Genomic DNA, 25,139 nt, shown 5'->3' on the forward strand with positions numbered 1-25,139 from the left:
AGATGCTATACACATACTTCAAGTTGTAAATAACTCATCAAGCTAGCCAGGCTTATTCAGTGCAACTGTCATTGATAAATTTCACAACAACTGAATACAGAAATACATATCCGTTGCCACTGTTGTTGTTGTTGTTGTTGTTGTTGTTGTTGTTGTTGTTGCGAGTCTTCTGCTATTGTGTGTTGTGCGAGAGAGTTCATGAAAGTATGAAAGGAGTATGTTCTTGTATTTTTGTACACACAGTGACCTACTTTTCTTGTTGGTTCTTCTGTTTTTTCTTCTTTTTCTTTTTCTTCATTGCTGGATTGTAACTTCCCTTTGGTGTAAATTTAGCCAATTCTACATGCACCTTGTGCCCTCGTAGTTCAGAACCGTCTAAAATCTGAAGTGCTAGGTCAACAGACTCTCTCTGATGATGGAGACAGACAGACAGACAAACAAACAATGACAATTCATCTGTATAGGTAATTCAATGTGTTGTATTAAACTTGAAGTAGAGTATGCACTCAAAAGTTTTAGGCAACAATTTTCAAGTTTGTTTTTGGATCAAAAGTCGAACGCTACACACTGTTTAGTTATGTTTTACTCAGAGGTGATTGTAGACACCTGTACCTGTACAGTTCACTTCTATAAATAGTGGCTTTTGATCTAAAAATCGCTAGGCCAAAGTTACTAAAACATATACTATGGTGAAATTCTGTTTCTGAGAAAGACTCTAGAATGCACATAGACTGTAAGATACATCGTGTTGTTCCACCCTCACTGGTCTCCTCTCTCCGACCAATGTGTGAGGGTGCCCCATCATGACATACCTTACAGACTAGAATGCACCATAAGAAAGATAAAAGTTTTCATGGTTTGGCCACTAGGAGTGCTGTTCGCAAGCCGTTTGGTGGCGTGAAGTGAGGGCCAGATTAGTAGAGTATTGTAGCATAAAGACAGTAGAGACAAAATTACACATTCTCTATGTTGTTCCCACAATATTAGCTACTACCAGTAATCAAAACGTGTCTAACCACTAGTGTAATATTCTTTAAGAACACATGTTCTCTCACATACATTTCTTGCATTGCTTCATGCATTGCCATTCAACCAATGCTCATTAACATTCTAGCCCTCACTAATACTAAATCTGGTGCACACTCTTGTGGTGCTTACCTGAGAAGTGGCTGGACCTCCAGTATTAGACCAGCATACAATGTAATATGGCATATTAAAAAACTCACAAGAAGGAGATGACTGCAGATTGAATTAATCAAAGGGCAAGAAATGCGAGGTTGATTTATCATTGCTGCATCTATTTAATGTATACATATATGGGACCCAGAAAAGTCATTTGACCAATTTTGCATCATGATTGTGACTCTACAAAATAGAGTAAAATGATAAGTCTGGTGTAGATTGGGGAAAGGCATTCTGGGAAATAAACAAAGTTAGCAGCTGAGCAACTAACCCTGCTGCCTAATCATTATTGAGATTATTGTTAATGTTAGAAGTGTTTAATTCATAATTATAACTTTGATTGTTTCCAGGATGCCTCACCCCTATATGCACAGGAGGCCTCTTCTATTAAGCCCAATGTCCAATTTTTTAGATAAAACATTATAATTCTCTCCGATGCTAAAGTATGACCAATTGAGAACTTCCCAACCTCGAAAATCCGAGGTTAGTTAATATGCTAAGCTGTTAGAAATGTGTTAATTGGCCTCATCATCTATATCAACAGAAATAAAGAAGTGTCGGGTATTTGCATAATCTTCTTTTCCATCTTTTCATTGTATGCATGGTGCGCTCAGACCACTATAGAAAGAGGTTGTCTTGCTGCTAGACGTTCGGGCTTCTCCCGACGAAGTTCGCTGTGACGGCGAACGCCCATCCTTGTCGTATTGTAAATTCGGAATAACACCTGAGGTCTAGCAGCTAGACTAGGACATGAGTAGCTGTGGCCAGATTCAAAGGAAGTATTTATAGTAGGAGCACAGAAACTTCAAAGGCTTATTTATTCTTTATTGTTTAGTATAATGTCGTAGCGTTATTTTACAAATTGTGACGCGAACTTGGCCGCTTTATAATGAACACGCAGGACAATAGCCACCTTAGCTCTGAAATATGATTTGAGAACTCTCTGTCAGCAGTTGTGTCGCAGTTCTCTGAGTGCACATTTCCAAACTTTGACCCGTCTTTTTTACACCTGACCCCATGAAGACGCGACATTACACAAATATCCATTATCGGATAAAATCTGATTTTAGACTCTAGGTTAGATGCTTGCTCTGATTCACTTTTTATGATATTATCCTATAAAAAGTACTCTGTACGTGCGAAGAGTAATATTAGAGTCTAAAATTCGATTTTGTTGGCGTCTGTCAAATCGCTACCTAATCTTGCTGCTAGATGTTCGTGCTTTCTTTCGATACTAATTACTATAAGCGAACGAAGTTCGCAGTTAGGGCTTGCCTTGGATGTTCCATCCTCGATAGCGATGTTCGGTCGTGTGTCGTATTGTATCGGAAGAACATCCGAGGTCTAGCAGATAGACTAATCGCTACCATGAAAAGAGGCCAATGGTTTGCGTGATGTTGAAAATAAAACATCCATATGATTATTATATTGAAACGGCTTAGTGAATACACACAACTAGCACTATAAACGGAGATGTGTTCCAACTCAGACTCAGACCACTAATGAATATTTTCAGTGATCTGAGGTTACACAGACAAGGAACACAAAATTGCAGTCCCGTGCTTTTAAGTTTTATAATGTTTTGCACTCGCAAATCCGTGATCAAAGAATGTACACTTGCTATTGGATCCAGGATGAATAAATTTAAACGTTGTAAACCTTTCTCGAATATATTCTGACAGTGATGTTGAATTTGAGGGAAAATTCTGTTTGACAATAGAATAGACTAGCCAAGATTACTGACTACATAGCTCTTCAATGTAAGTGTGAGCAGTGAAGTGAAAACAGCTAGTGTACTTCCCGTTTCTCGGACAAGGCAACATTATATCGCCCTTCACATGCTATTGTTTGTAATTGATAAAACAAAAGGCGTTCTATGGAATATCATATCCCTTCGTCGCTAAAATTAACAGAGACGAGAAAATGACGGAAATGCAAGTTATCGAACATTCAGGACAAACACCTTTTTCAGTTAGAAAAACTTCCCTTTTTGAAATGGAGATTAGTCCCCAGCATCATTTTCACAAACCTGCGAAGAGGCCTTGATTGACACAACATTGTACAGTCATGGACACAGTCTATCTGAGAGACATTCCTTACTGTTCACAAATACAGACATTTCTACTAGGCTACATCCATTTCGTAGGGTCTATGATCCATCTCAGACCGGTTAACCACTAGTGGTCTGAGGGTCATTGTCGCCCTGCTTGCATACGGAGTAAGTCGCCTACAAAGAGACAGTTGTGAAACCTGGGCTTACCTGAAATGCTAGTATAGTAGTAACTAAAGATTTAACGCATCTGTGTTCAAATATCAGCAATAAATCGACTATTTAGTAATTTTACCTCGCCTTGGCTACAAAAGTACTAGTCCCAGTCCGGAGGACCAGAAATCCCGAAATCACAAGTTCAATCGTAAAATTTATGCCCAAGCGGACGCCCGATCAAATGTGGCGGAGTTTGTAAGGCGGGACTTTGAAATCAATCGGAACTGGAAAAGTTCCGATTTCGACACCTTTTGTGATCGTACCAGCGACTACTATCGTCAAAAAGATGTAAAATGAGTACATATTCGACCGATTGCTAATATTTGATAGCTTTATAAAAAAAATTATATGTAATTATTTTGTTATTGGTGCGAAAGTATTTTGTTTTCGCACTCGCTATAGGACGGTTACTTTTCGTAGGACGGTGTTGAGCGAAACGCGTGCACCGTCTGCAAGCAGGACTGTGAGCCATGGTACAACATCTGAGCACAGACAAGGAACACAGTTTCTTGTCTGTGATGTGAGGTACAACTACTGACCATTATCGGATTGAGAGGTGTCAACGAGTTCCAGCAAGATGCTTAGTTTAGACAAACAAGTTTTATTTACACATAGCCCCAAAGCATAGGCTGGTGGCGTTATTCACCATATGGGTACAGGTGTAAGAAGGTGCTAAAAGGTGTTACTTTTAGCATCGGCAGAATTGTAATGATTTAATGTATTTTACAGAGTTTGAACATGATAGGGTTGATAAAACCGACTCTTTTTTTTGGGGGGGGGTTAGACATTAAAGACTGCAGCTAAGCCGAAATCAGCCTTGCCTTTTCCCTCCGTTAATTACTTGTAACCATGGTGATGATTCAACCTTACCTTCAGATAACAGCATCTTCCATCACCTTTCCTATTTCCCTGATGATCCGTGTACAATTTCAACTTAGGTTCCTCTGTCTCTTCATCCATCATAACAATCCCACATTTTGACATCATTTCCAAGAACTCATCCGGAGTAACGTCTTCAGGAAGTCCCGAGACATACACATTCCGGTTCTTACTATCTTCTAATTCAAACCAACCTAAGAAAAAAAACAACAACAGAATTTATAACAACATGACAGAATTCAAGTGTGGTGTACTTCAGTATTTGTACGATTGCTTGCCTTGTTTCTCTGAGGCTGAGCTTTCACAAGTGATGTGAACGGAAGTGCACTGAGTAGAAAACACTGCAAAGCATGTGTGCAAATACACTGAGTACCCATGCTTGCACGCAAATATAAAACGACTGGGAACTCAGTTAGATTTTACCTGTCTATAGCCCTTATATGAAACAAGGAACAATGCTGTATAGACAAAGACAATTATGCATTGTGTCAAGGCTAGGGTTTGCCTTACAAGTAGTCCTGCTTGGAGACAGAAGGAGACATTCTCTCTGAATTGAGCCCTAACTTACACTGTGTCAGGCAGCACTATAGAGGCTTTGCTATGTAAAGTTTAGAGTTCTCAAAAATAGTAACCATAAACCATAAATACCTTCATCTCCTTTTCTCTTTTGCCCTTTACTGGTCTTTTCTTCGTCTTCTTTTTGTTGTCTCTGCTGGTGGTTATCTGTTGCTGATGCACCACTGCTAGATGTAGCTGGAATTGGTTGTTTTGAACTTGACTTTGGGACAGTTTCTTTAGTTCCTGTGTCATCACTCTGTACTCCATAACTTGCTTGGTATTTGGCAATAAAATCATCATCAATCTAAGATTTCAAATTTCAAATTAATCAAACAGTCAAATCACCAAATGTTGAACAGTTAGTAACAGATATACATTGTAGGTATGAACAGTGGGAGAAGATCATACCGTGATTTTATCACTGAAAATATATTATTATAAAAGGAGCAATTGTTGAAAGAGTGGAACATATATATATATTTGATAGGATATTGACTTCCACTAGCAAACTTTTCATCCTTTCATGGAATCTGAAGAAACGTGACTCATTTGTCAAAGAACTTCACAGATGTGTGTACATGTATATCAATGCATGTTGTAAACATGAGAAAGCTACATGTAAGTACCCTCAAAGTTAGTGTTCATATTCTTAGTGGTTTCAAATGTTGCAATATTACTTGATTTTTCGTGTACACCCAACTCTTGTTTGCAAAATGTACATGTATATTACTGTTCAAGGGGTGAGGGTGGGGGTGTTTATAATTTACAATGTAATACACAAAACGTCGACTCATACTCATAGAGTTCTTCACACTGTTTTGACTTGAATATTGCAAACTTCCGAAACATATCTACCCGAGATGTATGTAGATCCACGTACATATTACAGAAGAAGTGTGTGGACTGAGAACCTACCTTAGGAAACCAAGCTTTCTTTGCAGTATCCCATTCGTAAATAGTTCCATCATTTGGGTCTGTGTATGTGTAAGGATCAGAAAGCCCTTCCTCTGCAAGTTTTCGTTTCTCCTCGGCTAGCTGTTGTTGTTTTAACTGTTCTTCAAAATCATCCATGATAATTCGATTTGATACAGTGGATATATAAACAAATACCGACTCTAATGAAGAACTGCAGTACCAGTGAGACTGATACACTTAAACCACAATAGCGACAGTGAACGATACCCGGTACCGCTGACGTCCAGAAAACGTGCGCGAACTCGGAATATACACCAAACGGGGTCGTCGTGCAAAATGCAATGTCACCGATAGGCGGCGCCTTTGCCCAGAAATTGACCCTTCAAAATGGCGACGAACATGCAGCAACAGCAAGTGTCGGACAAACTCCTCGGAGCGGCAAACCAAGCGACCGACCGTTCTTTGCGGTCAGTTTTCGGTAGGTATTGTGCACATTTTTCACAAAGACTATGAAAGTGGAACGCAGTTCACGTATAACTTTTTTTAACGACCAATTTGATTTAAAGTTTCACCTTTTTGACGTCGACCATTCAGTCAATGTTATGTTGCCATTGTTCCGATTTCCTTAATTGTTGATGGAAGTTGGATGATCCAAGTGTAAGGCGGGGTGGAAAGTTATGGAACAGGTACATGTTATGTAAACTGATAAAAAATGAAAATGTAATATGGTGAGGATAACTTTTTAGAAGTCTCCCTGTATCTGGCAATTCCTGCCAATAATATTACAATTAATTCATGAATAATCTTCTGTGACTCCTATGAGCGTTTGTTGTTTACATGTATAACCGACCAGTATATCATGTCTTACACCATTCTTAATTTCTACATTGCACTTTGTTTAAGCACTTTGTTCAAATACATAATTATTCCCCAGAGGAATCACTGAAGGTTACATACATGTACGTGTAGTTCAAATGAAAAAAAAGAGACGTGTAAAATAGAATGGAATAAGAATTGTGGATAGAACATATCGAGAAAGAAAAAAAGAAAGTGTATTGCATAATTTAAAACATGCTGATGAATTACATGAGGAGAAGTTGCTGTCTCATATCTTAACATATATTTATATTTATGATATTAGTTATTATGGATATACATTTGTAGATTTTGAATCATTAAATAAATGTTTAAATATATTGTATAGTGTACTTAGAAATATCATGGATGTATTAAACTCACCATAGACCCGTGGAGGGTCTATGAACTCACTGAGAGTGTGATCCCCTTGATGCCACATAATTGTAAATTATGAGACAATGTTTATATTCACTTACTCAATCAATCAGTCAGTCAATCAATCAATCAATCAATCAATCAACCAACCAACCAACCAACCAAGCAGTCAGTCAGTCAGTCAGTCAGTCACTCTCAATCAATCACTCAATCACTCAATCAAGCAATCAATCAATCAATCCGTTAGTCAGTCAAGCAATCAAAAAACAAACAAACATTCAGTCAGTCAGTCAGTCAGTCAGTCAGTCAGTCAGTCAATTTTGTCCATTTGCTTAAGTGTGTTGATTTAGTTGTATTACTTGATAGTGAATGTGAAGCTACTGGTTTTTGTTGTTAACATACTCAACAAACTGCAACTGAGACATTTTTTTTGCATCAAATAACCAAAGATATATTCACTACAATTTGGTCAGTTATTTTTAGAATACATGTACATCTAAATGTTAATTATTGGTCAATATTATCTGTAGGTAGTGTAGTGACAAGTTTAAATCTTGTGCGAAAGCTTGGCCTTTGAATCTGTTAAAACTGTACTACATGTAGTTGTAACTAGAGTTAAGAGTATAATTTTTCAATCAGACAATCACAATACATTCACTGAAAATTGTTAAAATACATGTACCCATCATTAGATATAATGATATTACAGCTACAAGAAATACATTTACCTACACGCAGGTGCTCATGGTGTTCTGTATTTTGAGTAAGTTATTATTATACCTAACGAAACATCCAGTTGCAGCTATTACACATTATGCTGTATTTCTGTTGGTAACTTTCCATATAAAATCTCCTGATTTTATTGTAAACATACTAGCGACTAGATATGTCATGTCCCTCCACCCTCACCGGCCAGTTCTATCTGTGAAAGGGGTTGACTGATGTGTGAGGGTGCCCCGTCATGGCATACTTTACCACTAAAGACTAAATAATGACTAACTATATTTTTATTTCAGTTGGTAACATTCCATATGAAGCTACTGAAGAGCAACTCAAGGACATATTTTCAGAAGTTGGGCCTGTTGTTAGTTTTAGGTGAGTATACAGTGTATATTATACAGGTGGGTGTTTAACGGCTGACGAATGTTTATCTTCCTGGGACAGACTAAACCACCTGGGGTGTTAAAATTGTGAGTCAATGCAGGTTGTCAGGGGCAATTTGGTATTTAATAAATAAACAAATATGCAAATGTGTCAGATTTTATTTAATTAAAACAAATCTTTTGCTCAACAGGATGCTCATTATAATACTGCATGACATTGACCATGTAACACACTCACAGAGCTCATAGAATGCCTATGAAACTGCCATTTTAGAGAGTATCACAGATTTTTTATCTCCTAATGTTGGACTATGGTATTATGAATATACAGAAAAGAAATCTGTCACTGTATTTTTTGTGAGTGGTTGCATTTTTGGGACTGTAAGAAAATATTGGCTTGATGGATACATGTCGGGAAGTGTCAAGACACTGACCTGGTATTGACAAATTAGCCCTCTACAGTCTAAATGGAGAAATACAGTATTCTTGATTACATAAAGGATGATCATAGCATTTGTAAATTTTTATTCCTAGTGGATCTATGATTTTTATCAAGCAAGCAATCAATCAATCAAATTTCTATAATGCCGATTTCCAGAGTAATGTTCTGTTCAGTACTAAGTGCTGAATGCACACCGTAAAGCTTAAATAAGTCTTCAGTTTTGTTTTGAAACAATCCAGGCTGGAGACTTGGCGAATGTCAAGTGGCAAAGAGTTCCATAGTTTGGGGGCGACATATGAGAATGAACGACCTCCATAGGTGACTTGTCTGTAATTTGTTATTGTAATGTAAGCAGCTTCTTGTTTCTATTCAAAGGTTGGTGTATGATAGAGAGACGGGTAAACCTAAAGGCTATGGATTCTGTGAGTACAAAGATCAAGAGACTGCCCTCAGTGCCATGAGGAATCTAAGTGGTTATGAACTGAATGGAAGACAATTAAGAGTTGACAATGCTGCCAGTGAAAAGAACAAAGAAGAATTAAAAAGTAAGATTTTCTTGAATCTGGAATAATTTCTGTACTTGTTGTTCAAACTTCAAATCTGGTCCAAAAAGCTGTACTACTGGTATCAAATCAAATGTCTGTTCACTAAATATTCTATTCCAGTTTCAAGAAAGGAACAATACCTCAGCTGAACTGCTTTGGAATTGGAACAGCACTCCAAGTGGCCACACTTGGTCAATCTTTTGTCTTTTCGGATAACTTGCAGATGTGTTTGAAGTTCAGTGCAGTTTTGGTGCAATTGCAGAACTTTGTTTGATTTGAACATGTGATCTAATCACACCAACCTGGTAACAACTTACATGTACATGTACATACACAGCAAAAAATGTTACGTCTTAGCTCTGAAATAACATTTTGACCAGTATTGAAACAGTATCTAACAAGAAAAAAAAAGAAGAAGAGTTTTGAGAAATAACAAAGCCAAATGTAGATATAGCAAAAATTATAATTTGGTAAACAAAGTATTATATCAAATGCCTGTTTACTAAATATATCTATTTCAATTTCAAGAATGGAACTCAAAGAGAAAATTGTCAACAAAATTTCCCTCTTAAACAAAACCTCAGCAGTGCAAAACATGACTTATTTCATCACTAAATATTTTTTCAAGCCAGAAAAATATTGTTCACTAAGTGAGCAGAGTACTTTCTATTATTACTTGCACCGGTGCACACACATACTAGTGGTATTTTCACTGCAGTGAAATACTGAAAACATTTAATGCATACCTACATGCAAATGACATGCAAATGAGGATTTATGGAAATTTGTTGTTTCAGATAAACATAATGTCACAATAGTAGAAACCTATGCTGCGTGAGTGCTGCGGCAGTGTGGGTACTCAGGGGTATTGCACTCATACTTGCAGTGTTTTCTGCTGCAATTTCACTCATATACAGTCGCAGACAACACTGCAAACACTCATGCAAATACCCCATGTCTGCCACACTTACACATGTCATATGGTTCATATATCATAGTCTGACTCCTTGGTCTGAGTCTTTGGTTTCTGTTGTTATAATCTTACTGTATGTCCATGTACATAATAAATTTCCTATGTAATTACAAAATGAGAATATGACATTTCAAATCTTTGCATGCATTTCATACTAAGACTTCCCTGTTACTCCCTTTTTTCAGATCTCCATGCTGCCGGTCCACCCCAAGAGGTATGTTTTTGTAATATGTGTTTACAAGCAGCAAACATTTAGTCATTCTTCATAAGAATTGAATGTATTGTGCACATCTCAAATGATTTAGTGAAAATATTGGGCTACTTAGCATCATAATCTTTAGACATTTGTGAAATTTTCTAGCAAACAGCGCCCCCTATCAGTGCTGTCTTACCAGTATTTGATATGAGTGATATAGAATTTTTCAGTTTGAAGAGATCTCTTAATGTTATAAAAGAATATTAAAGCTTGGTAGGTTTCTAAACCAAACAATTTATCACATCTGTTAATGACAGTAGACGAAGCCCATCTTATATGGACTGGAGTCATGAGGGTTGAATGGTTTTAGTGGCTTGCTTTGAATGTACTGGTTTCAGGTTCGAGCCTTGTCGCTCCATTAGTTTCTAAATGACTAAAGTCCTTGGACAAGATTTGAACCACGATTATGTGCATCAGTCAATCCAGTTGTATATTTGGGGACCTGGTAGGATAGAGGTTACAATGCAAATGTACTTACAGAGGCTCTGATTGATTGTATGCTCCCCAGGGAGTTGAGGAAGTATAAAGGGCCGTTGTGCTGCTATAAATCCATGCCAGGGGTAATAATTGTAAAGTGCTTTGAGCACAGAGTGGGAAAGCGCTATATAAAAACTAACATTAAGATTATATGAGAATATATTTTTAGTGCAAACCACAGTCTGTCTATATATGTATAGAGAGAATGAATAACTAAACATATCTCGGTCACATCTCAGCTCTTGCTGTGGTGTCAATTTTGGTAACCTTGGTAACCTTGTTTCCCTCAGTTGTATCTATCTTAATTTTGCAAACTATATAACCTTGCCAAATATGTAGTAATATTTCTGTTTTGTTTGTAGTTGATTTCATTAATATCATACTAAATATTAACTTGTATATACTGATATTTGATTTACAAAGTATACTGTACTTACAGCTGATTTCCCTAGACCAAGTCAAAACTATTAAATGAACTATCAAGATCAGTGAGTCTGTGGAGTAGTGTGCATACTGTTACTGTTTATATTATAAACTAAATACAGAGCCCACACAGTATAAGTGATGTTTGTGTGTTATCTTTTTGGTGTCTATCTCAACATGAAACCTTGCAATCGGGCTCACTGATCTTGATAGTTCATTTAATAGCTTTGACCCCAGAAGGGAAAAGAGCTACCCGGTATAATACATTGTATCTATCAACAGTGAATAATGATAATTTTGTGTCTATCTCAACATGAAACCTTGCAATCGGGCTCACTGATCTTGATAGTTCATTTAATAGCTTTGACCCCAGAAGGGAAAAGAGCTACCCGGTATAATACATGTATGTATCTATCAACAGTGAATAATGATAATTTTGTTATTTTCATACTTTCAGTCCCCCTTTGGTGAACCATGTGCACCAGGTGAAGCACCAGAGGCTATCAGTAAAGCAGTGGCTAGTTTACCCCCAGAACAGATGTTTGAACTTATGAAACAAATGAAGGTATGTTCTCAAGTAGATGTGTAGAATCCTAGACAGATGCAAAGATTTGACACCATGGGTTTAATACACAGCTGAACTCTCACACCCCTGTAGCAGTGACGGGGCAGTTGCAGTTGTGTTGGTAACATCTTTGCCACAGGGTTGTCAAAAATGTGCTGGCTGCAGCAGTGTCAACATTCCTGTAGCAGCCCTGTCTGCAAGAGGGCCTGTAGCAGGGGTGTTGACACCAGCCCTTTTAGCAATTTATTTATTGCAACTTACATGTATTCATTGCAAAATAGTGTTACCACCAAACCAAAGTGAATAGAGTTTCAATTAGGCAGCACAATGTTTTTTTTACTACCAAACCAAAGTGACTATAGAGTTTCAATTAGGCAGCACAATGTTTTTTTTACTACCAAACCAGAGTCAATTAGGCAGCACAATGTTTTTTTTACTACCAAACCAGAGTCAATTAGGCAGCACAATGTTTTTTGTACTACCAAACCAGAGTCAATTAGGCAGCACAATGTTTTTTTTACTACCAAACCAGAGTGACTATAGAGTTTCAATTAGGCAGCACAATGTTTTTTTTACTACCAAACCAGAGTCAATTAGGCAGCACAATGTTTTTTGTACTACCAAACCAGAGTGACTATAGAGTTTCAATTAGGCAGCACAATGTTTTTTGTACTACCAAACCAGAGTGACTATAGAGTTTCAATTAGGCAGCACAATGTTTTTTTTACTACCAAACCAGAGTCAATTAGGCAGCACAATGTTTTTTGTACTACCAAACCAGAGTGACTATAGAGTTTCAATTAGGCAGCACAATGTTTTTTGTACTACCAAACCAGAGTGACTATAGAGTTTCAATTAGGCAGCACAATGTTTTTTGTACTACCAAACCAGAGTGACTATAGAGTTTCAATTAGGCAGCACAATGTTTTTTGTACTACCAAACCAGAGTGACTATAGAGTTTCAATTAGGCAGCACAATGTTTTTTGTACTACCAAACCAGAGTGACTATAGAGTTTCAATTAGGCAGCACAATGTTTTTTGTACTACCAAACCAGAGTGACTATAGAGTTTCAATTAGGCAGCACAATGTTTTTTAACTCCTCACACAACGGTTTTTGTTACAAATTACATGAAACAAAATCTGACACAGTTGTAGTGCACAAGCATATATAAAAAGATGCATGTTATCTCACTGTGACATACATCAACATCACTGTGAGATGAAACAAGAAAGATTCAAACACCAAACAGTTTATTTTGTGTTTACAGTGAGATAAAATGTAACATTTCATGTATGCACGCTATCTGTATCATTCTGTATTTTGTGTTTGTAATTCATAACAAAAAAATGTTGAGTAAGATGTAAAAAAAACATTGTGTTGCTTAATTGAAACTATATAGTCTCTCTGCTTTGGTAGTAAAATAAACTGCAAGTGGTGAAATGATAGTAGTACTGTACTGTTGATGTAACTTTTTTGTGTTGTCACTCATAGTACATGGATGTGCTGGTAAGCTGATTTACTTGTTTGTAGTAATCACAGTTTGTTATTTCTTTCCTCAGCTGGTAATCCAAAACAACCCGGTAGAGGCTCGTAACATGTTACTACAGAATCCACAGTTAGCGTATGCTTTGTTACAAGCACAGGTTGTCATGAGAATAGTCAGTCCTGAAATTGCCATGGTAAGTATATGAATGCAGACAGTTGGTGTGGTGAGCCATTTTACTTGAACATACATTTTTGATACTTTTTGATCAAGTGGGATGTTATTTGTGTGTGTGTGTGTGTGTGTGTGTGTGTGTGTGTGTGTGTGTGTGTGTGTGTGTGTGTGTGTGTGTGTGTGTGTGTGTGTGTGTGTGTGTGTGCGTGCGCGTGTGTTCGTACGCGTGTGTGTGTGTACAATGTGTGTGTATATGTGTGCATGTGTTTTGTTGGGTGTCTGTGTACATGTATGTGTGTTTTTGGGTCTGTCTGTCTGTCTGTGTCTGTTTCTGGGTGTATGTGTCTGTGTCTGTGTGTGTATGAAGACATGGTTATGTTTATTTTATGTTTATGTATGGACAAATTGGAGCATTTGTGTGAAACATAATTTTTTCCTATGTGTGTGTGTGTGTGTGTGTGTAACGTGTGTATAATGTGATGGCATTGTCATATTTAGTAAGAAATCTTCATTCTATTACAGGCCATGTTACACAAACCACAAAATCCACCACAACCTATTGTACCACCAGGATCAATAGCTTCAATGCCACAGGGGTCAATGCCAGGTCAACATCAAGGTCAAACACCTCTTTCCTTAATGGGAAACCCTAATATGGTAAGTGAATATTTCATTAATTCAAAATGTGACTTCTTCCAATATGTGACCTCATACTACATGTGTACAACACTCCTTAGAGACCCAGCCTGTCTGATTGGTCGAGTCAATTGCACTAGCCATGAGAATTGATTATTAAAGTGGCCATATGGATGAAGATTGGGTAGTTATTTTGGATATTTAATTTATAAAACAATTTTATCATGGCTTCCTACTTGAAAAATCAATGTGAAACAACATATGCCAAGTCCTTGTTTGTAACTCAATACATTACAAAACGCTGAAAAATGTGTAAAAAGTTTGTTATTATACGTACACTAACAAACATTTTACACATTTATTAATCTTTTGCAATTTATTGAGTTACAAACAAGGACTTGGCATATGTTGTTTCACATTGATTTTTCAAGTAGGAAGCCATGATAAAATTGTTTTATAAATTACAAATCCAAAAATAAATACCCGATCTTCAACTTGTATGGTATGAAGTCAGACGTAGCACGAGGGGACTGCTGACATGACTACAAACAGAAAAACAAATGACAATATACAAACTTTAAGGAAAAAGGCAAACAAAGGAATTGAGCCAGACTTCTATGTTACGTTGTCATCAGGTTGTGTCGGACTGCAATCACTAATGATAATATCAGGGGTGAACAAATAAGTTTGTAAACTGGTGGTCCCCGGACCAGTGCCTTAAAAAATCCAGTGGTCCTGCTGAAAGAGTTAGTGGTCCCATGTCCCGCTAATGTGAAACATTAAATCTTACCTATGAATCTGTATATTCAGACAACTTTAACACAGTTATTAACAGTAAGGTACTGGTCCGAATGACCAGACAAGGTAAAATTTGTGTGGTCCACCCAAAAAAATTTGCTAGTCCCGGACCCAGGACCAGGGGATTTGTTCACCCCTGAATATTGTACATTTTGTACATGTATAACACTAAGTGTTGAAAGTTTTGCTCACAGTTATACTACTGGCATAGGCCTGTAATAAGGCCAACCTTAATACTGTCTTGATTGCCCTTACAGCATACAGTTCATGCTGCCACTATATGAAAGTTCACAGGGTTAAATACAGTAGATGAGGTCCCATTTTATTTATTTTTGACCAAGGTACTATTTGTGGTTGTAATCTTATCTATGGTTGTTTGCCAAACAGAAACAAATTCCTGTGACAAAGATCCATACAGTAATCATGTGTTGATTACCTACTGACTAGTCTCTCAGAGTTTCACCATTATACCATTATGCCCCAGCTAGTCTCATATTGTTTTACCCAGTAAAATTCCTTGTTTTATGCCACGGGTATAGACTATTTATTAGTACAAGATTCAGCCATGCTGTACCAAATTCACGTAAACTGAAAGAAATGGGATTATATTGATAATAACCAAGATAGAAATAGTGATCCTGGAACCTCTAAGGGAAATACACACTAAACAATAGTTAAAAAAATGATATTGTCTAATTGTTGGCCTCCTGGTATACTGGGATTGTTCTGTAAGAAGGCTCAAACCACACCCCCCCCCCACACCCCCATCACCCCACCACACCCCCAGTTCAAGGGCAGATTAATTTGGATGTCACACAGCCATTCCATTACAGTGCTTAAGAAATGGTCTGAGATTTTCAGTTTCCTAAAATGTCTATGATTGTATTTCCACTAGGGAGGACCAATGGCAAACCAACCCGGAATACCAACCAGCACTGCCCAGCAGCAGCAACAACAACAACAGCAGCAACAGCAACAACAACAACAACAACAACAACAGCAACAACAACAACAACAACAACAACCCATGCAACAAATACAACTGCCTTCACTACAAAGTATGATGGGTCAAAATATGATGGCTCAAGGTCAAATGGCCCAAGGTCAGATGCCTCAAGGTCAAATGACTCAAGGTCAAGGTCCACAGAATCCATTAGGACAGGGTGGTCCAATGACTCAAAGCATTCGTATGGAGCATCACATTGGTATGGCTATATTGTTGTATACTTACTAAATACTTACTAATAGTATGCTGTATACTTGATTTCAAACCACCTAAAAATTCTGTTATTTCAAACCCAATAATCTAAAAATTATGTTATTTCAAACCCAAATACTGTAGAAAACGGTAAGCCACAGCAGGAACAAAAGTCAGAATGGATACAATTATTGCATGTGTCCGTCTGTTGCAGAGGGTGATGTAATAACAAGGACCACATGAAAGACAGTGTGCATCCTTGTCATAATTTTTACGGACAAAACAAAAACGAAGCATGCTTGTACCTGCAGACTACACCATGCAGGCACATGCAACAATTGTAATACAGTCCACTTTGCAAGAGACATACACATGTAACAATTGTATTACAATGTATATAAATCACCCTCTGTAGGAGACAGACACATACAACAATTGTGTTACAATGTATATAAATCACCCTCTACAAGAGACAGACACATACAGCAATTGTATTACAATGTATATAAATCACCCTCTATGTATACAAGAGACAGACACATACAACAATTGTATTACATTGTATATAAATCACCCTCTACAAGAGACAGACACATACAACAATTGTATTACAATGTATATAAATCACTCTCTGCAAGAGACAGACACATGCAACAATTGTATTACAATGTATATAAATCACCCTCTGTAGGAGACAGACACATACAACAATTGTATTACAATGTATATAAATCACCCTCTGTAGGAGACAGACACATACAACAATTGTGTTACAATGTATATAAATCACTCTCTGCAAGAGACAGACACATGCAACAATTGTATTACAATGTATATAAATCACCCTCTACAAGAGACAGACACATACAGCAATTGTATTACAATGTATATAAATCACCCTCTACGTATACAAGAGACAGACACATACAACAATTGTATTACAATGTATATAAATCACCCTCTACGTATACAAGAGACAGACACATACAACAATTGTATTACATTGTATATAAATCACCCTCTACAAGAGACAGACACATACAACAGTTGTATTACAATGTATATACATCACCCTCTACAAGAGACAGACACATGTAACAATACGGCGTATTCCGGTTATCGAACTTCCGGTTGTTTCGCAGGAAAGTATCGCGAGAGGGCGCACCATATCTGACAAAGTGAGGGCCAGAATTTTCGTCATGGCATCTAATAGTATGGCGATGTATGAAGCTGTCAACAAAATGGGCGTAAAAGAACTCCGTGCATTCATAAAAGAGTGGAAAATTACTACTTCTAAATCTACTAGATATCGCCAGAAATGCTGTCAACCTTGGTCTTGAAACACTAGAAAATGATAATTTTCTGAGAGAACGGACGAGAAGACGAATAGTGGATGTCAAGCATCAAAAGATAGAACTAATCGACAGCGGAAACATTGAAAGTTGGACGGAGGACCTTCGAAATATACCCGATGTAGACATGATAAACATATTTCTTTACCTTACTGGTGTCTGTTGCTTGACAAAAGAACGATTAGAAAATTACAAATCTGACAACAGCTTCCAATCTGATTAAAATCCGATGTAGATGTTGGCTGATCGTTCATTGCTATTTTACCTTCGTTATTTTGCCTGAATTGACCTTCTTGGTACATGTTTACATTTTTTAGCTTGCCTGATCGCCTCCTCTACGATCAGGCTAAAAAATGTAAACATGTACCAAGAAAAATAATATCAGGCAAAATAACGAAGGTAAAATAGCAATGAACGATTAGCCGACATCTACATCGGATTTTAATCAGATTGAACAGCTTCCAGCTACAGTCATTGCAATATTGAGAGTTCGGTCGACAATTACCAAGCCACATGTTTATATTGTAACTGATGTCACCGCATACTTAGGCCTTTCTTGTTTATTAGAACAGTGGTGTAGCACCACGGGTGAAATCATAAAACTTTGTCCGGAAAAAAACATTTCATGTACTGGTTATAAGTTGGCATAAACATATTTGTATTGATATACTCATCTTTACTATCACACTTTGGTTAGCTTGCTATTCTTCATTCAGGACCATCAGTGTATAAAAAAAACCATTGAAGTCGGCAACGAATCATAAATATTGTTATTGTGATTGATGTATCACACCGCCCACCCCTTCAATGAATCGGCCTTCCATGTAACGTTTACGTGGTTCACTCATCATACCATGTCTTATACCGATCTGATTAAGATCCGATGTAGATGTCGGCTGATCGTTCATTGCTATTTTACCTTCGTTATTTTGCCTGAATTGACCTTCGTGGTACATGTTTACGTTTTTGTCCTGATCGGTAGAGGAGGCGATCAAACATGTACCACGAAGGTCAATTCAGGCACAATAACGAAAGTAAAATAGCAATGAACGATTAGCCGACATCTACATCGGATTTTAATCAGATTGGTTTTATACAAGCTGCAATAACTGTAGCGTATATTGTGATTTTGAGGGTTCTTTCCTCTGTTTTTGTACCTTTTTCCGTTCCGATGTTTGACTGGAAGCAATCGCTACAATTTCTCCAACGGTAACGCAAATGGACGAGGTCACACTGAAAACGTGAGTGAGATGTCAGTGTACTACCCGTTTCAAAATGTTGCTACTTTTGGGTTTTCCTCACGGTCGAATTGCAGAGCCAAACTTACGCGAAATATTAGGAGAACAAGAGGTTAATTTGCTATTTCGTTATTTGATGGGCGATAATGCAATATTATAACGTAAAGTTACGGGGAATGACAGACAATCTTTAGTCAGTGGTTACGATGCCTATAGACTCTATGCTTTGCAACGATGCTCTACAATTCTGGCCCTCACTTCCGGTTCTAAAACAGCGCCCCTAGTGGCCAAACAATCATATCTTTATCTTTTCGGGGCTTCTTCGATAACCGGAATACGGCGTATTGTATTACAATGTATGTAAATCACCTTCTGCAAGAGAAAGACACATACAACAATTGTATCCATTCTGACTTTGGCTCCTGCACAGTTGACTTTCTTCTGCAGTAACAACATACAATCTGTTGATGATATATACTTCTGTACACTGCAAATAAGTTTATGCATTGTGAAATTAGTTTGATTTCAATAACAGGTCAATCCCATGAACCCAGAATGTTAGGTCAGGTGATGGCCAAAGACAAGGTCAATAATCCATGATATAATCTAAGTTGTTATTTCAATAACAGGTCAATCCCATGAACCTAGGATGCTAGGTCCAGGTCATGGCCAAGGACCAGGTCAACAACCCATGCAAATGCAAGGAATGCCAGGTCATCCAGGACATGGTCCAATGCAACAAGGTCCCCCAAGATCTAATAGACCCGGTTTATTAGGAGATGCACCAATGGAACCTAGAGGACCACAAGACCCAAGAGGTAGGTGTGATTATATTTTACAGGCCAGTGTTAAGTGTTCCATTTCACTAATAGACATGTTGCTGGTTCCATGAAGCATCACACGTCTCCGCATACAGTGGCTGTCATGTGTTCTGTACTCGCAGAGGGTTATGCACACACTACTCGGATGGGGATGGGGGGGGGGGGGGGGATGGTTGTCACCTGAATGATCCTGGGTTTACATGTACCAGTAAAATCCTCTCATCCTCTGCCATCGTGTTTAGTTTGTTGTTCTAGATATAGAAACACTCACAATTAAAAGAGGTCAACATGTCTTTCCATCATTTAAGAATGAAAATGTTATTTCAAATGTAATAAAGATAAAACAAACCTAAATGTAACAACAGAAGAGATGTCGTCTCATGCAGTGCATCATGGAACCAAAAATCAACTATAAGACTGTAGTTTAGAGCTAAATAGCAATTATAGCAGGAGAGCAACTACACTGTCAGTTTATTAATGTGAAGGCATTGCAACTGTGAATAATATCTATACAGTCTAGCTACATTTGAGGAGTTTATAGTAGATTTCTTTTGACAGTCTTATCCCATCATCCAGCAACACATTATCACCACAGTTGTTGTTTTAGTATGGGGGTTGGAGGGGGTTGGGGGTAATAGTAGATAGATAACAGCAGATATACTGTCTGAACACTGTGGGAATGTAATTCATTTTGGAGTCTTGTTTATGTTGAGTAGCTTTCTGTGTTTGTTAAGACTGCAAGCGGGGGGGGGGTGGGGGGGGGGGGGGTGGGGGGGGGGTAGTATTTTGTATGCAGGGGGTAGTATTTTGTACACAGCCTATAATGAGAACGAGTCTACCCCAAGACGATGGATGATGACAAATACATCCATGTTAAGACAAACATTTACATCACCCAATAAAAGTTTTAACTAGAATACATACTTCTTGTCTATGAGATAGAGAAATATATCTATTGTAACCACACCCAAAGCAACAACAAGAACAATGTATCTCCTTTATTCATGTATTTTTAGACACCCACTTCACGAGTCAGGGTAGATATAACTAACATTTGTTCTCAGTATATACAGCCTGTTGTAAATAGCTTTCTGTCCAAATGTAAACAAGACTTCCTTCTCAATTATACTAACTCCCACTGTGTACAGACAGTAAAACCGCTTCTATCTATCTACTAGAACAACCGAGACAATAAATTGTTGCCAGTTAATTTGGATGTTTTTTTTTCATTATACTAAAAATGTATCAAAACTAAATATTCAGTTATGAAGGAATAGTTTAAAGACAATTTTACAAAATTCTACTGATATTGTTTTACATTTCAAGTGAAAATTTATGAATTTGAAACTAAACATTCAGATATATAAAGAAATGTTCTTAAGAAATCTTATTTGAGAAATGAAAACTGTTCATTCTATCAATCTCATAGCACGACAAGATCCCAGGTCACATGATCCAAGAGGTGGACCTGGTCCAAGAGGTGGGCCAGGGGGACCAGGAGGACCAGGGGGTCCAGCTCCACAGCAACAAAGAGGACTACCACAAGGGGTGAGATGTTATGTGTTATGCATGTTAAGGACTTTATTTATTTACACTTATTTGAATATTTTTCATCATTCATCACATGATCTGCTTTGCCCAATCAGAAGCATGGAATGTTTCAAGAGTCTGTATACAGATATCGTAGTGTCATGAGAGATTATTGGACAAGAATCATTTTTGGATGTGTAATATTTAAACCTGTAGCACAGTCTTGCCAGTCCTGGCTAAGTAAAAACTTACTAACTAACTAACTAAAAAGTCTGGAAAAGTAACATCCACATCATACATTTTGATTATCAGTGTAAAATGTACATTATCAAGTAACATTGCTATAAATATTTATGTATTTCTGGAACAGTTTCAGAATGGAGTCTTTGACTGATGTCCATCCACTTACTTAGTGGTAAGATCAGTAGTTCCATGTAGGATAACAAACTAAATTCTTTTACTTTGGGGTGGGAATTTCAGCCATTTTAGTTCTCATCCTACGAGGAAAATTTTACTTTTAATGGATCAGTTTGTACCCCTGAATGCAAATATTTCTGAAGCCTAACTAAGAGAATTTAGTTTTTTATCCTACATTGAACTATTGATCTCGCCCCTAAGTATAGACAAATCTAAAAAGATCATTCTTACCTGAATATTGGTGAGATCTAAAAGAAACTGCTAGTATTACACCTGTGTGATGATAATCCTATGTAGACTGCACAAGTAATGTTATGTTTATAGCTTTGTTTGTCATCACTAGAGGGCAGTAATCACTTGAAAATGAAATGCTTTATATTTTTGTAGGGTGGAGCTTTGGGAGGTTTGCCGCCTAATCTGGCTGGACTAGCTGGAGGTACAGCCCCAGGCGCATCACCAGGTCAACAGATCACGCCACAAGACCAGGAAAAGGTAAGATTTGAAAAGACTGCAAAAGACCATTGAATACATACATGCTCATTTTTCCACAACGCTAGTGGTTCAGGACACTACAGTTGATACAAACAGATGGAATTTAGTTACCTACTTCACATATTATACGGTATATATGTACAGGGATGTAAAAGCTCACAGAATGAGACGAGATAGGGGTTAGGGGCCACAACAGTTGTCGGAAACTATTGGGAGTTAAAGTCAATGCAATGATATACAGGTTACTTCATTACAAGTTATGAAATGATAATAAATCTAAATATTTGTTCAAAGGAAACAAACGGATAAAATGTTTAAACTCAACTTTATGCCCCATTAACTTGTTTTAAATAATAGTATGAGATATGTGCGTGTTCACATCCAGCTCATGATGACTGATGATGTGAAAGTTTCACTTTTACAGTATTAGCTGTTTTCTGCATAGATATGGAATTTGATAATACTAGCGAACCAGAGTGACTGTAGAGTTTCCATTACTACCAAACCAGAGTGACTATAGAGTTTCAATTACTATCAAACAAGAGTGACTATAGAGTTTCAATTACTATCAAACCAAAGTGACTATAGAGTTTCAATTACTATCAAACCAGAGTGACTATAGAATTTCAAATACTATCAAACCAGAGTGACTATAGGTTTTCAAATAGAGTTTCAATTACTATCAAACCAGAGTGACTATAGAATTTCAAATACTATCAAACCAGAGTGACTATAGAGTTTCAAATACTATCAAACCAGAGTGACTATAGAATTTCAAATACTATCAAACCAGAGTGACTATAGAGATTCAATTACTACCAAACCAGAGTGACTATAGAGTTTCAATTACTACCAAACCAGAGTGACTATAGAGTTTCAAATACTACCAAACCAGAGTGACTATAGAGTTTCAAATACTATCAAACCAGAGTGACTATAGAGTTTCAAATACTATCAAACCAGAGTGACTATAGAGTTTCAAATACTATCAAACCAGAGTGACTATAGGTTTTCAAATACTACCAAACCAGAGTGTCTATAGAGTTTCAATTAGACAGCACGATCCCTTTTTACATCTCACACAGCGTTATTTGTTACAAATGACATAAAACAAGAGACAGACACTAATAGCACACAAGCATATACAATGATATATGTTATCTCACTGTGAAAACAAAATCAGTATTACTGTTGGTTGAAACAAGAAAGATTCAAATACAACACTAAGTTATTTGTGTTCACAGTGAGATAAAATATAACATTTCATGCATGTGTGTGTATTTTTTTTTATTTTTATAAATTGTAACAAAAAAAATGATGTAAAAAACAAACAAACCCCAAACATCATATATAGTCTAATGGAAACTCTATAGTCTTTTTCTGGTTTGGTAGTAAGTTATCTATACTTTCCATTCAGTTGAAACCTACTAATGGCTTCACATCACACCCCTTGACTGCTGACATTCACTGTACATTTTCTCTTTGTTCCCCCCTCTCCAGGCTGCCTTGATTATGCAGGTCTTACAACTAACACCAGAACAAGTTGCCATGTTGCCACCTGACCAGAGACAAAGTATAATGATATTAAAAGACCAGATAGCACGGAGTTCGGGACCTTAGCCACCATTCTTTTACAATTTTAATGTTTTAAGATTTTTTTTCTGTAGTTGTAATTTACAAGTTCTCTTTTGCTGTCCTGTTGTATTAAGGAGTAGATTTGATAGAGGCTTTCAACATCCCCTCTCTCCTAGCCAACAGTATTCTAAACAGTGGATAGTAAAAAACTGAATCTCATAGTAACAGCTGTACTCTCAATAACACTTCTAAATCTATGGCACAGAAAGTGATGTAAGATTAAGACATTATTCACTAGTATTTTTTCATTTATGAGTGACCTAAGGGGCCTTGTCACTGCAAGTTGCTAGACAATTCATGAATTTGGTCACGACTATTTTCTGGCTGAATGCAGACAAATAATGGAAGATGAAATATCTGGAAACAAAATGTGGGGATTTGGAATGTTTTAACTCACTGCAGACACGAGTTGTCCTGATGTAGAACAACCAGGGAATATAATCCTTATTTTCTGTTCAAAGACAATAACTCGGCTAATGCATGCTATAAGTTACTAAATACCAACCCCCACCTAGATCAAACCACTAAGTCAGAAGGATTGCTTTACAAAATGTAAAACTAACTCCTGGCTATGTGTTGTTGTTTTTTACTAGGATATTTATTTTAGTATGATTACAAATCATTTGTAAAAACCATCATGTTGCTTTTTTGTTTTTTTAAAAAACGTAAAAATTTCAATGAAAACAAAAATGAAATGAGACTTTTTTAGGTTACTTTTATTACTATGGTGGTATGTGTATTTTTTAACCACTACCTGGTCGATTCCATTCTACCCAAGCATTTGGTACCAAAGCTAACACTAAGCCCATGTTAAAGAGCGCCACCAACGGTCCAAGTGTGTGTATTGCAACCAAGACTGGAAGTATACCTCGGTTTACCATACATCTTTTCTTTATCAGTGTTTGTACTTGGGTCAAAGTCAACATCGAGTCCTTCCTAATCCTAGGGACAGGAAAAGAGAACTTGTGTTTATAATTTGTTGGCACTCAATAAATTGTCTTTTCTGTGGTAAAATGATTGTATTGTGATGTTGTCATTCAGAAACATTAGTCTTTACAAAGCATGTTACATGTTGATCTTTGTGATATCGGAAACAAGCTCCAAAATTTTTTTTCAAAAGACTTCCTTCTGGCAATATGCAATAAACTGTGATTTTCCATGACAGGTTTGGGCTGTCTACATTGTGATCTGTGACTTTGCTTTTCTCCTTTAGTGAGAAGTGAATAACAAAAACAGCTTGAGATGTATACAGGCTAACGACATGTTGACAGCAATGGCATTCTGAAGAATGATTATACATAACTTAATACTTCTCCCCATCCCCCGCCACCTTGTAGAAAAAACGAAATGATTTCCGGAATAACCATGCGAGGGCGCTCTGCATCGGTGAGTGATACGAAGGACGAAGTTTATCGAAGGGTTCGGCAGCTTCGTGCAGTGATATAATCACGGACAATTAAGAAATGTCAGCGATATAATGTACTCGTGGAAGTCTCATTTTTGTACAAGATAATAATTTAAACTGTTGATTACGCAGTATCTATG

The 25,139-nt window shown here is 37.2% G+C and overlaps 2 protein-coding genes across 2 annotated transcripts in view; one reads left to right on the top strand and one right to left on the bottom strand.

Moving 5' to 3' along the window:
* The window catches only part of LOC144432643 (17S U2 SnRNP complex component HTATSF1-like), a 45,386-nt gene extending 39,322 nt beyond the window's left edge, over positions 1–6,064 (bottom strand). The window contains exons 1-4 of the mRNA XM_078120907.1: positions 5,801–6,064; positions 4,976–5,189; positions 4,319–4,521; positions 252–409 (exon numbers count right to left, since the gene is read on the bottom strand). Of these exons, the coding sequence (XP_077977033.1) occupies positions 252–409; positions 4,319–4,521; positions 4,976–5,189; positions 5,801–5,956 (731 nt within the window). The 5' untranslated portion in view covers positions 5,957–6,064. The remainder of the gene's footprint in view (positions 1–251; positions 410–4,318; positions 4,522–4,975; positions 5,190–5,800) is intronic.
* A 126-nt stretch (positions 6,065–6,190) lies between these two features.
* LOC144432608 (uncharacterized) lies at positions 6,191–24,599 on the top strand. The gene is made up of 12 exons (XM_078120861.1): positions 6,191–6,278; positions 8,050–8,128; positions 8,954–9,123; positions 10,282–10,310; positions 11,710–11,817; positions 13,380–13,499; positions 14,000–14,134; positions 15,807–16,116; positions 19,329–19,517; positions 20,950–21,068; positions 21,855–21,959; positions 23,460–24,599. The coding sequence occupies exons 1-12, from the start codon at positions 6,200–6,202 to the stop codon at positions 23,577–23,579; spliced, it is 1,563 nt and encodes a 520-aa protein (XP_077976987.1). The 5' UTR covers positions 6,191–6,199; the 3' UTR covers positions 23,580–24,599.
* Positions 24,600–25,139: the final 540 nt, after the last annotated feature.

The sequence above is a fragment of the Glandiceps talaboti genome, chromosome 3 (genome assembly GCF_964340395.1).
Source record: "Glandiceps talaboti chromosome 3, keGlaTala1.1, whole genome shotgun sequence".
Classification (NCBI taxonomy): domain Eukaryota; kingdom Metazoa; phylum Hemichordata; class Enteropneusta; family Spengelidae; genus Glandiceps; species Glandiceps talaboti.